Here is a 16360-nt window from a genome sequence, read left to right on the forward strand (position 1 = left end):
GGGTCGGCTCATAGTCCACCCGCGCGGTCGCACCGCCCCCCGCGCTTGCGTCGCACCCGTGCACTCGTTTAGTACCACCTCGGAAGCGGGGTGACACTCCGAGCAGATTAAATAGCCAAGCGCGGTGGAGTTGTTGAACTCCTCTATTACACATCCTTATAGCCCTGTTGGAACGTGCTGTTGAGCCCGTAGTGGGCCTATTTGAATGCCCGAGTCGCCGTTAGGCTTTGATTTGGATGGAAAATTTTAGCTATTACAGGTCCAACTGCTGGTTGAGCCCTTTTTTAAAGGCCCGAATCTGTACAATCAATATATTCATTAAGCATTAACTAACAAAATAAATAGTATATTAAATTGTAAACTCGTTCACGCAAACAAAACACAAGAATATTCAATACACGTCATAGATGTTCACAAGAATGTTTTAAGAAACATAAACAAAACACTTATAAAGTTTTCTGGCACCGCACACATGTTCACACAGATTATTTCGATATGACTCGTGCAAACAAATTTCTACTTCCCGATCGAAGCCACTTCAGATTCCTGAAAGAAATACAAATAACTATGTGAGAAAATATAGTTGGTAAAATCTATTTAGAAACATGATAAAAAAATGGTAAAACTTATTTCTCGTTGAGACTACATCTCGCCTTGTTATGACCTCGCAAATGACACGCACTGCATAAGAAACCACTTTTCTTCTCTCTAAAATCTTTTGGTCTACCATTTTTCGTAACGTCGGGCCCCGCTTTGACCGTCTTTTCTTAGGTGCACCTTTCGCCAAAAAGTTTTCAGGATCAGTAATACCAGGTGCACCTTCTTGCGCCTGAGTAGCCTACTTCCTAGCCATAGCACACCTTCTACTTCCTATAAATTCGTCCTCCGAAAAAAAAAATCTTCGCTATTATGTTGTCCAGACATTTTATCAACTCATCGAACAAGAAGGGATCATTTGATGCAACATGGGCAGCTTCTGCATTTTTATGGTAATTTGACTATACTGTTCCCTCTCAACTGGCCCTGACCAACCCCATCCAAACATATCACTCTTGCGCTGCACAGACAACCCATCTCTCGCATTTTTGAACAACCGATGAAGGACATAACACTTTGGTATTTCAATTAAGTTCAGTTGATGCAGAACAAAAAGAATGTGTTTGCATGGCAGCCCTTTCTGAACCATCCTAAGACAAGAGCATGATATAGTTTCTTCTAAATTAACTGGTTGATAAACAACATTGTACCTGAACTTGTGGTTATCCTTCCATGTCACGATGAATGTCTGACGCTCAATACCCACGAGCGTCTCAAATATCTCCAGTTGTCCCATCTTTTCGAAATCATGTTGCGGGATGTAGAAATTAGCAGGTGTGAATACAGCAGCAGTATGCTCCTCAATGGCCTTATATTCAGTAACGGGCGATGGTACTTTCTGGTTAGCATCACAGTCATCGTGCGCCTCATTCTCACGAAGGTGAACTATACAGTTCTCGTAATGCGCTACTAAATAAACTATTGTCATATGGTAATCCAGGTGAAGGTGAAGGCATGAGTTCAGGCTTTCGCTCCTCTGGTTACTTCGCATACCAAGAAAAAGCCCATCTGAAAGATATGAAGATGCCCAAAGTCTCCTCTTCCTATACATTCTGTTAAGCCAATCTTCAGTTTTATCCATCTTCCATTTATTGACGAAAGCAGTCCATCTCTAAAAGTTTGCTTGAGAGGTGGCATAGTACAAGAGCGACCTGAACTCATCAAGTGACTTGTAATGTAGGTGCTTTTGCATATTTTTCTAGATATACCATGAATAAATACGATGGAACAAATCCGAAAGGACAGTCCATATCGCTCGAATCATTGCAGCGTCACCGTCTGTGATTATTCACTTTGGCTTCACCTGACAGTTTGCCCTCATAAATGTCTGCAGCAACCACACATATGTCCCTTCAGTATCGTCAGAAACAATTGCACAACCAAATACTATGGTGCAACGGTGGTTACTTACACCGACAAAGGGGATGAACGGCATTGCCATATCTGTTCATCTTATATGTGTTGTCAAAGACAACCACATCTCCATAGTCGTGATAGTCCCTCTGTGACTGTGCATCGCACCAGAACATAATCTTTAGTCACCCTTCATTATCAAGCACATACTCAAAAAAAGTCAGGGTCCTTCGCCTTTCTGCTCCTTATAATGACAACTGTCGTCTCAGCATCACCCTTTGCAATGAGCTTCATTTTCTCTCTGCAACACAAATTATAAATGTCCCGCCTGATAAGCCCACACTTATCGTATGAACCATATCTGTTGACGAAGTTGTCCATTATTATATGCTTTCTTACCTCATCCGCTTCCAATGCCAATATCTCTGCCCTCTTGTCATCTTCAATCCGTCTGTGTGACCACAAAAAACAAACCTCGTCGGGGCGAGCCATCGCGTGGTTGTGATCATCCACGAATGACGCGACGAATCAAACTCCACATTCTTTGTTCAGCTTGACCACCATGTGCGCACCACATTCGCAACGAGTCTCAGGTCTAAGCCTGCGCTTGCGGCCCTCCATGGTTATGAATTTGCTATGCCTTCTTCCCGCACTTGAGCAAAGAAACTATCGGTACCGTATAATTCCTGAACCATCTTTCACTCGTTTCACCTTCTATTTTCTGATGCTAAACCCACGCTCTTTGGCCTGATTGTTGTAGAATATGTATGCATCCCCTTGCGATTGAAATGTCATAGCTTTGATCTTCCAATGTGTCTCCAACATCTGTTGTTGCCTTTGAGCATCCTCATTATCCATATCTGCCTCATCGTGATCACCGCTAGTACCATCTGACTCCTCCTACAAAACTACACATGAAACTATGTCAACTATTATCATTTATCTCATACTCCCTCCGTCCCAAAATAAGTGTTTTAACTTTGTACTAGCTCTAGTACAAATTTGTATTAAGCTTGAGACAGTTATTTTGGAACGGATGGAGTACTATTTTGCGTTGTACAACATATATGAACGAACCTGGCTCAAATTATCTCTGAATGATTCCTGAAAACTATTTTGCACATTGTCAACATCCACATCTTCCCGCAAATTAATAAACAAAGACAAATAGTTAGACCTGTTGTACAGTTGCTAATTCAAAAATGAAATCAGAATACACGCCACTTACATTTTCATTATTTGCACCATATTCATTATTACCAAAATCCTCCCAAGGTAAGATATCATATGACGAGCACGAATCGTTCTCACTGGTGTCATCATCTTCGTTAACAATATCGTTTCAGTGTTACTCACCTTATCAGTATAGTTTTCATCCCACATGAATTTTGTTCCTTCCTCCATGCCAACACCTAACTCGCGGAACTGCACAACACATAATGTTCCTTCTGTTAAAATTCACAACCACATGAACTAAATCACTACCATTCATCGTGCTAGGTTTAGATGCCAAACCTTGGTTCTAGCCCGGTGTACACGTCGCCGGTCTAGGACCTTCATGGAGGAGAGCTCCAGCTTGGTTCTAGCCGGTGGCGACGCGGAACACAAGGAAGCCATAGGTTTTTGGCCGGATCCATGACGGGGGACGACGGCGGTCGGTCGCGGCGGGGCACGACCACGGTCGGTCGCGGCGGAGGCGGCGTCGTCCACGTCCGAGGCATCGGGTGGAGGGCGGTGAGATGCGACAAATGCGAAATGCGACAAATGCGAAATGCGAGGAAGCCACGGTTTTTTTTTGGCCGGATCGGTGACGAGGGGACGACGATAGTCGGTCTCGACAGAGGCGGCGCCGTTCAAGTCCGCATCGTTGGACGAGGGCGATGAGACGCGGCGTGGTATGATGAGATGCAACGACGCTGTTGCACGCCTCTGGCGGTGATCGGCCAGTTCGAGAAAATGGACCGGGAGGAGCATGATCGTCAGACGGGCGCAAAGATCACGCACCTCTCTGTCCTGTTTTTCCATGTACGCGGCTGCCCGCGAAGATCATGCAGCGATTTTTTTCATGCGGCTGGTATATGTACGGCGGCCTACATGATGGGTATACATTTCTCTCCTATGACCATTCTGTCCTTTCGTATGACCATTCCGTCCATCTAGGTTTCTTAACGGGGTTTATCGAAACGGAGCCCTAGAAAAAACCATCCCACGTCTCCTTGTTTTTTTTTGTTTCCACTACCAACAAGGTCCACACGCCAAGCCCATCATTCAACCACTCAAACTGGATCAGATTTGGAAAAATATTCGTGCACAACATCAATGCCATGCACACACCACTCAAACATTAGTCTCTGGTGAAAGAAACACGAAACCGTTCCAGAAAAATGTTTACACGGAATATAAAACTGGTTGATGTCGTACACTGGTCTAACTCATATACAATCAACTGTGTATTTTTCTTTATTGTTAACGAAAACTAACTGTGTACTTGCTGCCCAACAAAGGTCAAACGGGAAACAAGATGATCTCTCTTACTTACTCGTACTAAACTTTGTACATCGCCCGCCAACAAAAACTATATGACGGCCGATGATGGACTCGAACTGGAAAAGGGATGCTGCCGCAACGGCGTGAGAAGCCTCGCAAGAGGTAGAGGCACATGTGCTTTTATCAACGTGCCATTTTCCATGTACTCCTGCAGGTAAGATTTTATTGCGCCAGGTAATTGAAATCTCAAAGTTTGCATCATCCTTTCTTTAGAGTTATGAAATTTACATGTTGGGTTTGGATAGCAACCCAAGTACCTATACTGACCCATAATTATAAATAAGTGATGGAATCTTTAAATTATGCATATTGAATTCATGCTCCAGCCAACTCATCCAAAAGTCCAAACTGATGGAGGGAGGCGGGCAATATATTTCAACGACACAATGATCAAGTAGAATTGGATTGACCTCCATATTTAAAAAAACAAGTTGCTGCTTCGCTTTCAATAACCAAACAGGACACTCACCGTTCTCTCAACAATTCCAACCTTATGTATGTCATTTAAAAGATCCCCTTTGTTATACGGAACAAAAGCTTCAATGAGCACCAGTGAGTCCTGCACAAGACGCATACATAGGCGTCATTCACCTCAGATAAATTAAAGACACACCACATGCCTCAAAAGTGCAGAACCGGAACAGCTCATACTTTCAACTTTGCTTGGATTGCATTGCAGAGCTCTTCCAAACCATCACCATTCATGGCGGATATGCAGATTATCCCTTGTTTCGCGGCTTCCTCCTTCACTCTCAATGGGTTATCGGTATTGTCAATCTGCATGCCATACACTTACATTTCGGTCAATTCATGAACATATTAATTAATTCAAAATACTATGTATCCAGATCTTTAGTACTCCCTCCATTCCTAAATAATTGTAGTTGGGAAGAACTAGACTAATTCTTCCCAACTACAATTGTTTAGGAACGGAGGGAGTATATACTAATTTAATTAAAAATGTCTTGGTGCACCAAAATAACATTTGACATTTACTGACACTTGAAATTAGCTTAAATCAATTAAACTGTTGTCAGTACTAGGTCACTTCTAACAACGAACCTTATTCCACACAACCAGCTTCGGAACCGAGTCTATATCCAGCTCTTTCAGTACTTTGTCAACAGCACCTATCTGTTGTTGAGCTAATTGATGGCTGGAACAGAAATGACACAAACGCTATGATACCTAAATAGATGCATTACAATGAATCATAATGACGAGAATATCTCTTATATTTCAGTTGCACACCTGATATCTACAAGATGAACAATAATTGATGATTCTGATATCTCCTCTAGTGTTGCTCTAAATGCTGCTACCTGGACAAGCATCAATAGTTAACGCTCAGAGGATCATAAAGGAGAGGAGGGTCACAATAAAGCTTGTTCACGAAGGTGATGTCTAGAAAGCATACCAGCATAGTGGGTAGCTTCTGAATGAACCCAACAGTATCTGTTAGGAGGAACTCAGTGCCGCTCTTCATCTGCAAAGTGGTGCATCACTTATTAGACGTCGTACGTTCCACAGACACTTAAAATTGCCATATATCTACGTTTCCCTACATATTGAGGTTATTAAGATGTCAGTTTCTTAGCAACATACCAAAACCCTCCGTGTTGTTGGGTCTAGTGTCGCAAATAATTTATCCTCAGCGAGCACATCAGCTCCAGTTAAGCGGTTCAAGAGTGTGCTTTTTCCAGCATTTGTATATCCCACCTGATTTTTTTGGAATCTTTATCTATTAATAACTAATAACAAAAAGGAACTTCTATTAGACTCAACAAGAATTCCATGGTTATACCAGAGAAACAACAGGAATAGGCACCGACTGTCGACGGTTGCGATAAAGCTTTCGATGTTTTCGGACAGACTCCAATTCTTTCCTCAAAGTGCTTATCTACAAAAGATACTTAGGTCGAGAATCATCAATTCCAAAAAAAACAAGAGGAAGTGCAACTAGAGTAAGTAACAAAATTATATACAAGTTTCTCAGGCATTAAAACGAGGAATTCGTCCGTAACTAGTAAATGGTTGCAAATCATCATTTTTTCTACACAACAATGGTCAAAGTGACATGTAATTGACCAATAGGTGGTTACAAAATGATGAAGTCATACACATATTACATTGCTCGTGAAAGAATAGCTGGAAGCGCCGTGCCTTGATCTGGCAGGCGGTTGCGTGTTATATAGCAGGGGCCCGATCCCTGAGAGGCATACAAACTTGGAGTACACGGCAAGGATCGAGAGAGATCAAGATAATGGGAGATAAAGGAGTTCGGTTCTATCTCTAATAGACCAAAAGTTAAACTGAAACTACCCTGGATACGTGTTATAGTTCCCACGTTCCAGGTATAGATAAACTGTGTTTAACACTCTCCCTTAATCACAACTTTGTTAAGTTGAGATTACGTTTAAATTCCTCAAAATTCCTTGTCAGTAGAGCCTTAGTAAAGCTATCAGCCACTTGGTCTCGTGAATGCACAAAACGGATTTTCAACTGTCGATTTGCAACTCTTTCTCTAACAAAGTGGAAATCTATCTCAATGTGTTTTGTCCTTGCATGAAACACTGGGTTAGCAGATAAGTATGTGGCACTAAAATTATCACACCACAAACACAGAGCCTGAGTGCATTTTACACCAACTTCTTTTAACATAGACTGTATCCAGATAATCTCTGCAGTGGCATTAGCTAATGCCTTATATTCTCCCTCTGTACTGGATCTAGAGACAGTAGCATGCTTCCTTGCACACCATGAAATAAGGTTAGGTCCAAAGAAGACAGCAAACCCACCAGTGGAACGTCTATCATCTGGACAGCCTGCCCAGTCAGAGTCTGAAAAAGCACTGACAAGTGTGGATGAAGACTTGTTGAAGGTTAGGCCAACATTCATAGTATTTTTAATGTATCTTACTATCCGTTTAGTAGCAGTCCAATGAGCAGTAGTGGGTGCATGAAGAAATTGACATACTTTGTTAACAGCAAAAGAGATATCAGGTCTCGTGAGAGTCAAGTATTGAAGTGCCCCCACCAGACTCCTGTACCTAGTGTTGTCCTCTTGATTCAAGATCTCCTTCTGCAAGTGACAATTTTTCTGTGCTAGACAAGGGAGTTGATGAAGGTTTGCATCCTTGCAACCCAACCCTTCTTACCAAATCTGTGGCATATTTTTCTTGAGATAAGTGAAGGCCATCTCCATGTTTCTTAACCTCAATCCCTAGGAAGAAATGAAGATCACCAAGATCCTTAAGAGAAAACTCAGCACTTAAGTCCTTCAATAATCCTATCACTACCTCATTAGATGAACTCATGACAATAATATCATTAACATAAATAAGCACAAAGACAGATGTATGTGACTTATTATAGATGAAAAGACATGTATCAGATTTTGAAGGCCTAAAGCCAAGAGCTTGCAGTTTTTGACCGAGACGTGAGTACCATGCTCTCGGAGCCTGCTTTAACCCATAGAGAGCTTTATCAAGCTTACGCACATGAGCTGGTGCATTTTTGTTCTCAAACCCAGGAGGTTGTTTCATGTAAACTTCCTCTTCCAGAATACCATGAAGGAACGCATTCTGGACATCTAGCTGTCTGAGACTCCATCCCCTCGATACAGCAATGGACAAGACCAGATGTATAGTAGCGACAGGACTAAAGGTGTCCTCATAATCTATGCCATACCGTTGCTTGAACCCCTTTGCAACTAATCTTGCTTTATAACGATCTATGGTGCCATCAGATTTTCTTTTAATTCTGAAGACCCACTTGCAGTCAATTAAATTTTTACCTTTCCTTGGAGGAACAAGATGCCATGTCTTATTTTTCTGAAGTACCATATATTCTTCTTCCATGGCCTTTCTTCACTTTGCATCAGCCAGTGCTTCACTGAGAGTAGCAGGTTCACCTGTAGAACAAGCTAGACCAATTTGGTTTTGTAATTAAATGGTTTAAGTACCCCTTTTTGTAACCTCATACGTGGTGCAGAAGATGCAGCAGTCGGACTGGGCACAGAGGATCCGAAGCCATGCCCCGAGGCAGATCCTCCTCGTGCACCAAAACCGGGCTCGGTACGCCCACTGGGATCTTCTGCGGCGCCAGTGCGTAGCAGATCCACCGTGGGGGACGCAAAGGATCCCGAGACAGGTCTGTCGTCGGTGTCGATGTCCGCGGCAGGTGCTTCGGTCGCATCATTGAGCAATGATTGCGCCGGATTGGAGTCAACACTGGTCGGCCCGCCCATGGGAGCCGGTTGGCGTCGCACGTAGGTCTGTGGCCCACCAGACGGCCAACGACTTGGAGGAGGCCGCATGTCGGGTGCAGGATCGGGGCCGCCGCCGCCGTGCATGCGCAGGTACAGGTGACGCGGTTTCTGGCTCCATGGCGTCCTCAGATCCCGGAGTGGATCTTCTGTCCACCTGTGGCAGCGGCAATCCCGAGGGGAATCTGCCTCCCAAAGGGGGGCACATAAAATGCTGCCGAATTTGGAGCAATTTCGTCATAGTTTTGAGCATCCAAGACACCATCGGAGACACCATTTTCTGCACTGGTTGCACCTGCATCAGGACAAGACTCATGCACACGGTTATGAGGATTAGTCAACTGTTGATCAACACAATTATTTTCCCATGATCACTATGGACAAGATTAGGTGGCAGAAGTAGTATTTCTTGGCGAAGGAGAGCACCGGCATTAGGATGAAGGGTAGCAAATGGAAACTTAGTTTCATCAAAGATAATATCGCGAGAGATGGAAACACGGCCGGTAGATACATCTAAACACTTCACCCCTTTGTAGAGGGCACTATACCCAACGAACACACATTGTGTGGACCGAAACATAAGCTTTCGGTTATTATAGGGTCAAAGGTTTGGCCAGCATGCACAGCCAAAAACACGAAGAGATGTGTAGTCGGGTTTGGTTTGAAGAAGTCTTTCCATGGGAGTTTCATAATTGATGACACGGCTAGGCAACATGTTTATGATGTGCACGGCAGTGAGGAAAGCCTCATCCCAAAATTTGAGGGGCATGGATGCACCAACAAGAAGGGATAGACCTGTTAGGAAAGCAACTTATGTTTATTGAAGGCCCAAGGGGCATGTATATATTACACAAGACTTGAGGTGCAAGGAAAGTAAACATAGACTAATAAGGACTGCTAGACTCCTAGACTAATACTAATACTTCCTAACCCCCCCCCCCCCCCACACACACAAATGCAAAGCATATGCAATAGCATTGCATTTGAAGAAGTGTAATACTAACAAAAAATGATAATCCAAATCCGCGTCTTGAGAGTGTCGTCGTAGCATGAAGAGTCTTCAAAACTTGTCGAGTCGCCGAAGGAGATAACGAAGAGATGGCACATCAGAGGTAGACACCGCATCACTTGAAGATACAAGATAAGTATCAAGAGAAGATGGGTTGTCAAAAGAAGATGACACATCAAGAGGAAGACACCGAAGAGATGGCACATCAGAGGAAGAGACCGCATCACTTGAAGATACAACATAAGTATCAAGAGAAGATGGGTTGTGAAAAGAAGATGGCACATCAAGAGAATAAAGCATTGTGCAGAAAATCATAGTCCACGACAACCGTCGGTGAAAGAAGCTCGGCGGATAAGGCACGATGGACGTAGATCGACAATGCAAAAGAAGTCCAAAAAATCCTATAGAAAACAACAAGAGCAAATAGGCCACAAAAGTTGCATAGAAAGGATTAGGACCAAAGAAAAGGCCGACGGACTAAGGTATGGTGGACTCGCATGGCATGAGAAAACACAAAATATCAACGGATTTGGTGGACGCAGCGGAAAAAATAGAAAACTAGAAAACACACACTAGATTAGGGATGATGGCAGCGGAAGAGAAAAAATAATATCATGGCGGCGAAGGCCAACTCCAACCAGAGTGTGCGTGAGACGGTCCTAACTGTTGGAAATATATGCCCTAGAGGCAATAAGAAAATGGTTGTTATCATATTTCCTTATTCATGATAATCGTCTATCGTTCATGCTATAATTGTATTAACAGGAAACAGTAATACATGTGTGAATGAATAGATCACAATGTGTCCCTAGCAAGCCTCTAGTTGGCTAGCTCGTTAGTCAATAGATGATCATGGTTTCCTGATCATGGACATTGGATGTCATTGATAACGGGATCACATCATTGGGAGAATGATGTGGTGGACAAGACCCAATCCTAAGCCTGGCACTAGATCGTATTGTTCGTATGCTAATGCTTTTCTAATGTCAAATATCTTTTCCTTCGACCGTGAGATTGTGCAACTCCCGGATACCGTAGGAGTGCTTTGGGTGTATCAAACGTCACAACGTAACTGGGTGTATAAAGGTGCACTACGGGTATCTCCGAAAGTGTCTGTTGGGTTGGCACGAATCGAGATCGGGATTTGTCACTCCGTGTGACGGAGAGGTATCTCTGGGCCCACTCGGTAGAACATCATCATGAGCTCAATGTGACTAAGGAGTTAGTCACACGATGACGTGCTACGTAACGAGTAAAGAGACTTACCGGTAACGAGATTGAACAAGGTATAGGTATACCGACGATCGAATCTCGGGCGAGTTCTATACCGACAAACAAAGGGAATCGTATACGGGATTGATTGAATCCTTGACATCGTGGTTCATCCGATGAGATCATCGTGGAGCTAGTGGGAGCCACCATGGGTATCCAGACCCCGCTGATGGTTATTGGCCAGAGAGGTGTCTCGGTCATGTCTGCCTGTCTCCCGAACCCGTAGGGTCCACACACTTAAGGTTCGATGACGCTAGGGTTATAGGGAATTGTTATACGAGATTACCGAAAGTTGTTCGGAGTCCCGGATGAGATCCCGGACGTCACGAGGAGCTCCGGAATGGTCCGGAGGTAAAGATTGATATATAGGACGGATGGTTTCGGACACCGGAAGTCTTTCGGGCATCACCGGTAACGTACCGGGACCACTGGGACCACTGGAGGTGGTCCCGGGGGACCACCGAAGGGGGGTGACGACCCCGGGAGGCTAGATGGGCTAAGTGGGGAAGGGAACCAGCCCCTAAGTGGGCTGGTGCGCCCCCCACCCAGCCCATGTGCACCAGAAAAAAGGGGAAGGGGGGGAACCCTAACTAAGGTGGGCCTTAGGCCCACCAGAGGGGTGCGCCACCCCTCCTCCTTGCCCTGGCCGCCACTCCCCCCATCTGGGAGGGCTGCCGCACCCCCTAGGGTGGGAACCCTAGGGGTGGCACCCCCTCTGCCCTTCCCCTATATATAGTGGGCACTTTTGGCCTTTGGAGGACACGGTTTTCCCTCTCCCTCGGCGCAGCCCTGCACTTCTTCCTCCTCCTCTCTGCCGGCGCTTGGCGAAGCCCTGCCGGAAGACCTCGTCTCTCCACCAACACCACGCCGTCGTGTTGCTGGTCTTCTTCCCCAACCTCTCCCTCCTCCTTGCTGGATCAAGGTGCGGGAGACGTCACCGGGCTGCACGTGTGTTGAACGCGGAGGTGCCGTTGTTCGGCACTAGATCGGAATCGCTGCGAGTACGACTCCATCAACCGCGTTCTAGCAACGCTTCCGCTTAGCGATCTTCAAAGGTACGAAGATGCTCTTTCCCCTCTCTCGTTGCTGGTCTCTCCATAGGAAGATCTGAACATGCGTAGGAAAATTTTGAATTTATGCTACGTTACCCATCACTAACTGTGTAGAAGATGGTTGCTCAGTGCGGGAGGCCTGAGTCAGAATACCAGCAGTACCCGTCGAGGAAGAACCTGAAGCAGCGAGCAGACGCTTAAGTCGCAGAATATCCTGCTCAGTCAAAGCGATGGCTGAAGCTGTCGAGGTAGATGACGAAGTCTCTGTAGATGATGATTGCGCCTGGCGCAAGTGTTTCTTCTTCGTGTAGCAGTGGGACTCAATATGACCATCATTGTTGCAGTAGCCACCATGTGGACGGGGGCGACCTGAGCCTCCAGAAGGAGTGGGCAAGAGCGGCGGAGCACTCGAGTGAGAAGGGGTCGGTGCAGCAGGAGGCGTAGAAGTAGCCCGAGCAACGAGCACCAAGGGAACCTCCAGCAAACCAGCACCACGTAAGCGAGTCTCCTCAGCACGAATCTCAGAAAGCGCCTCCATGAGAGAAATACGGCCACGAGCAAACAACTGAGCACGCCGAGGCTCAAACTCCTTACGGAGCCGAGACAGGAACTCGTAGACGCGATGAAACTCCAAGTTGGCCTGCACAGCCTGGCAACAGGGGCAAGTACGACAACCAGCAGTGCGGAGAGAATCGAGCTGGCGCCAGATAGCAGAACTCTGTGCATAGAAGTCATCAACAATAGAGTCATCCTGCTGAAGAGCATGCTCCTGAAGAACCACGGAAAGGTATAAGGCATCACCAGAGGGCTCATAGCGCTGACGAAGGCGAGTCCACATCTCAAATACAGTAGGAAAGCCCAAAAACTCAGAGGCAAACTGACGTAGAACACTAGCAGTGAGAACAGCTGCAGCACGAGCATCATCATCAAGCCATTGGGTGTAAGCGGACAGAGCACCGTGATACACCTGAAGAGCCTCCTCATAAGCCAAGACCTTCGCATCATAAGCACAGATAGCAGCCTCATCAGCAACCTTAGCTGCATCCTTCGTAGTCTGAGGAGCATCCGCAGGAAGAGCAGGAGGAATCGGCGGAGCGGGAGCCACAGGAGGAACCGAACATGACGGACAGCAGACCTCGCCAGAAAGAACACCCCAGAGACGGATGCCACGCATGTGAATGCGCATAAAGCCAATGAACTCGGTGTAGTTACTACCATCGAAGATCACCGAACAACGAGGGACAGCAACATAGCCCGATGCAGTAGACATCTTCTTTTTTCTTTTTCCTTTTTTAATTGTTTTTTTAAATCGCAGTCAACCTCTCGATCTGAGACCGCGTCGATGCGATCTGGAGGCAGGGCGGAGCGAAGCGGCCCGATCTGATGGGAGACGCGTTCGAGGCAGCTCCAGAGCGGCAGCAGAAGGGATCCACCAGCGGCTGGAGCAGTAGCAGGAGGGACCCACCAGCGATTGGAGCGGTAGCAAGAGGGACGCGTTCGAGGCGGGTCAAGGACGCGTCAGCTGGACGCGGCGAGAGAGGATTCGATCCCGAGGCGGCAGCTGACGAGGAGACCGGCTGGAGGCGCGCGAGAGGATTCACCAGCGGATTCACGATCGGGAGCAGAGCCGCCCCCTGCCTCGAGTGGGACCGGCGGGACGCAGCAGACTGGGGCGGGCGGGCAAGAGAAAATCGGCAGTTGTTCCCGTCCTGGATCGATTCCGTCCTGGAGCGACGAGGCAGACGCTGAGCCGGATCGATCTGTTAGCAGGACGCGAGGGGAGCCTCCTGGAGCGATCTGTACGACGCGAGCGGGACGAGGGGAACGGGGTGGGCTAGAGACGCGGCTGCAGCACGAGCACGACGCGGGAGGAAGCGTCAGCGAGAGAGGCTGCAGCGAGAGCGTCATGAAGGAGGAAAAAGCACAAGTTGCGCGTGCGGAAAAAAACCTAGGGCTCTAATACCATGTTAGGAAAGCAACTTATGTTTAATGAAGGCCCAATGGGGCATATATATATTACATAAGACTTGAGGTGCAAGGAAAGTAAACATAGACTAATAAGGACTCCTAGACTCCTAGACTAATACTAATACTTCCTAACAAGACCAACATCAACGATGTATCGATGCTTTCGTTCGGCCGACCCATTTTGTTGATGGGCATGTGGACAAGACACATGGTGGGAGATACCAATCCCTTGGAAGGAGTTCAATTGTTCATACTCCCCTCCCCAATCAGATTGGACAACAAGGATTTTGCTATCGAATTTTCGTTCAACGAGTGCTTAAAAATTAAGGAAGACTTGAAACATATCGGATCTTTTCTTGAGAAGATAGATCCAAGAGTACTTGCTATGGTCATCAATGAAGCTAACATAATACGTGTGTCTACCAACAGAGGAGGGAGCAGGTCCCCACACGTCAGAAAAGATTTGTAATGGCTTTGTAGAAACACTAGTAGATATTGGATAAGGTAACTGATGACTTTTCGCTCTTTGCAGGAATCACAAATTATTTCAGTATCACGCTCTCCAACATATGGAAGCTTATTTTTCCTAAGCACTCGTTCAACTAAAGAAAAAGTTGCATGTCCTAATCGATCATGCCACCTTGATGAAGATAATTTAGTGGCACTAAGAACTTGTTTATTGGATCGCCTAATCTCCGGGATCAAAGGGTAGAGCCCTCGAACACATCTACCTCGATAGAGCACCTTCCTCGTGACCTGATCCTTGATCAAAAAGAAGAAGGGGTGAAACTCTAAGAAAACATGATTGTCAATGGCAATGCGATGAACAGAAAGGAGATTTTTAGAGGCACTAGGAACATGCAAGATTTTTCTAAGATGGATTTTGCGATGAGGGGTTTTAATAATTGAGTGGCCAACGTGACGGATCTTCATACCTTCTCAACTAGCAGTGTGGATGTGGTCTTGGCCACGATACTTCTTCTACATGGTCACCTTCTCTAGTTCACCGGTTATGTGGTTGGTAGCTCCACTATCAACGTACCAGTTCATGTCCACTCCATAAGATCCTTCAGCTAGTCCGACCACCTTTTCATCTTGGGACGAAGTTTCATCCTCATCAAACATGTACCAGCAATCCTTGGCGAGTGGCCAAGTTTACCGCAGATTTGACACTTGATGACGTCGGAGCGGGATTTGTTGGAGTTGGAGGGGCGGCGATCTTTGCTGTTGGTGTAGGAAGATCGCCCGCCATTGCCACCGTTCTGGCCGCGGGAAGAGTTGTTGGTGTTGTTCCCGCCGCCGGTGTTCTTCCCCTGGTTGCGGGGTGGCGCGCGATGACGAGATCTACCGCCGCGACCACGTGTGGCCATGTTTGCGGAAGATTTGACGCCGCCGGAGTTTACTCGCTGGAAGAGGGCCACCCTCTGATCGAAGTTGCTCATCTGAGCAAACAAATCATCGAGGGAGACCATGGTGGTGCGGGCATCGAGTGCGGACACCAGGGGCTAGTATTCCATGTCCAGTCCAGCAAGGATATAGGAGACAAGCTCTTCATCTGGAATCAGCTTGCCGGCTGCAGCGAGTTCGTCAACAAGGGACCGCATCTGGGCGAAGTAGGTCGCCACCGTCTGGTTCCCCCTCTTTGCATTGGCCAACGCAATGCGGATGTTGTTGACGCGGGACAGCGAGTGCGAAGAGAACATGTTCGCAAGCGCCGTCCAAAGCTCGTTGGCCTAGGCGATCGATGTCACCTGCACGAGCACCTCTTTCGACTGGTTATTCAGTAGATATCCAAGTACCTGCTGATCTTCCCTGACCCAGATTGGATGAAGAGGATTTGGGGTAGTTTCCTCCTTCCCATCTTTGTCCTTGGTGACGATGACCTTGGCTGGTTCCGGCATGGAGCCGTCAACGTAGCCGAAGAAGCCAGCTCCTCTGATCTGCGGCGTGATCTGCGTCCGCCGAAGGATGTAGTTGTTGCGGGTTAGCTTCTCGGTGATCTGGCCGGAGAGGGCAGCAGCGGTGGAGCTAGAGGAGGCCATGGCAGGAGAAAGGATGGTGGAGGCTATTTGCGGCAGCTAGATGTAATGGAAGGGAATCTCTCTGATTACCATGAAAGAACAGCTGGAAGCGCCGTGCCTTGATCTGGCAGGCGGTTGCGTGTTATATAGCAGGGGCCCGATCCCTGAGAGGCATACAAACTTGGAGTACACGGCAAGGATCGAGAGAGATCGAGATAACGGGAGATAAAGGAGTTCGGTTCTATCTCTAATAGACCGAAGGTTAAACTGAAACT

General features: G+C 46.6%; 1 protein-coding gene, 2 long non-coding RNA genes and 1 other non-coding gene across 5 annotated transcripts in view; all 4 read right to left on the bottom strand.

Annotated features, from left to right (window-relative positions):
* Positions 1–330: 330 nt before the first annotated feature.
* On the bottom strand, positions 331–3106 carry LOC123448332. Of its 2 annotated transcripts, XR_006631700.1 has the most exons (5): positions 3028–3106; positions 2350–2858; positions 2009–2251; positions 1248–1924; positions 331–546 (listed from the first exon to the last, which is right to left on the bottom strand). It is a non-coding gene; the product is annotated as an uncharacterized LOC123448332 (long non-coding RNA). The 2 variants fall into 2 exon arrangements; XR_006631699.1 differs by having other exon boundaries at positions 1248–2251.
* Positions 3107–4324: 1218 nt separating this feature from the next.
* LOC123448334 (GTPase HflX) overlaps positions 4325–16360 on the bottom strand; it is a 34783-nt gene continuing 22747 nt past the window's right edge. The window contains exons 6-13 of the mRNA XM_045125173.1: positions 6302–6397; positions 6103–6216; positions 5915–5983; positions 5749–5819; positions 5560–5653; positions 5149–5274; positions 4967–5056; positions 4325–4645 (exon numbers count right to left, since the gene is read on the bottom strand). Coding sequence (XP_044981108.1) covers positions 4526–4645; positions 4967–5056; positions 5149–5274; positions 5560–5653; positions 5749–5819; positions 5915–5983; positions 6103–6216; positions 6302–6397 — 780 coding nt within the window. The 3' untranslated portion in view covers positions 4325–4525. The remainder of the gene's footprint in view (positions 4646–4966; positions 5057–5148; positions 5275–5559; positions 5654–5748; positions 5820–5914; positions 5984–6102; positions 6217–6301; positions 6398–16360) is intronic.
* LOC123448335 lies at positions 6643–8381 on the bottom strand. The gene is made up of 2 exons (XR_006631701.1): positions 8293–8381; positions 6643–7719 (listed from the first exon to the last, which is right to left on the bottom strand). It is a non-coding gene; the product is annotated as an uncharacterized LOC123448335 (long non-coding RNA).
* On the bottom strand, positions 15491–15629 carry LOC123451588. Its single transcript, XR_006632426.1, has one exon. It is a non-coding gene; the product is annotated as a small nucleolar RNA Z247 (small nucleolar RNA).

Source organism: Hordeum vulgare, chromosome 4H (assembly GCF_904849725.1).
Source record: "Hordeum vulgare subsp. vulgare chromosome 4H, MorexV3_pseudomolecules_assembly, whole genome shotgun sequence".
Lineage (NCBI taxonomy): Eukaryota > Viridiplantae > Streptophyta > Magnoliopsida > Poales > Poaceae > Hordeum > Hordeum vulgare.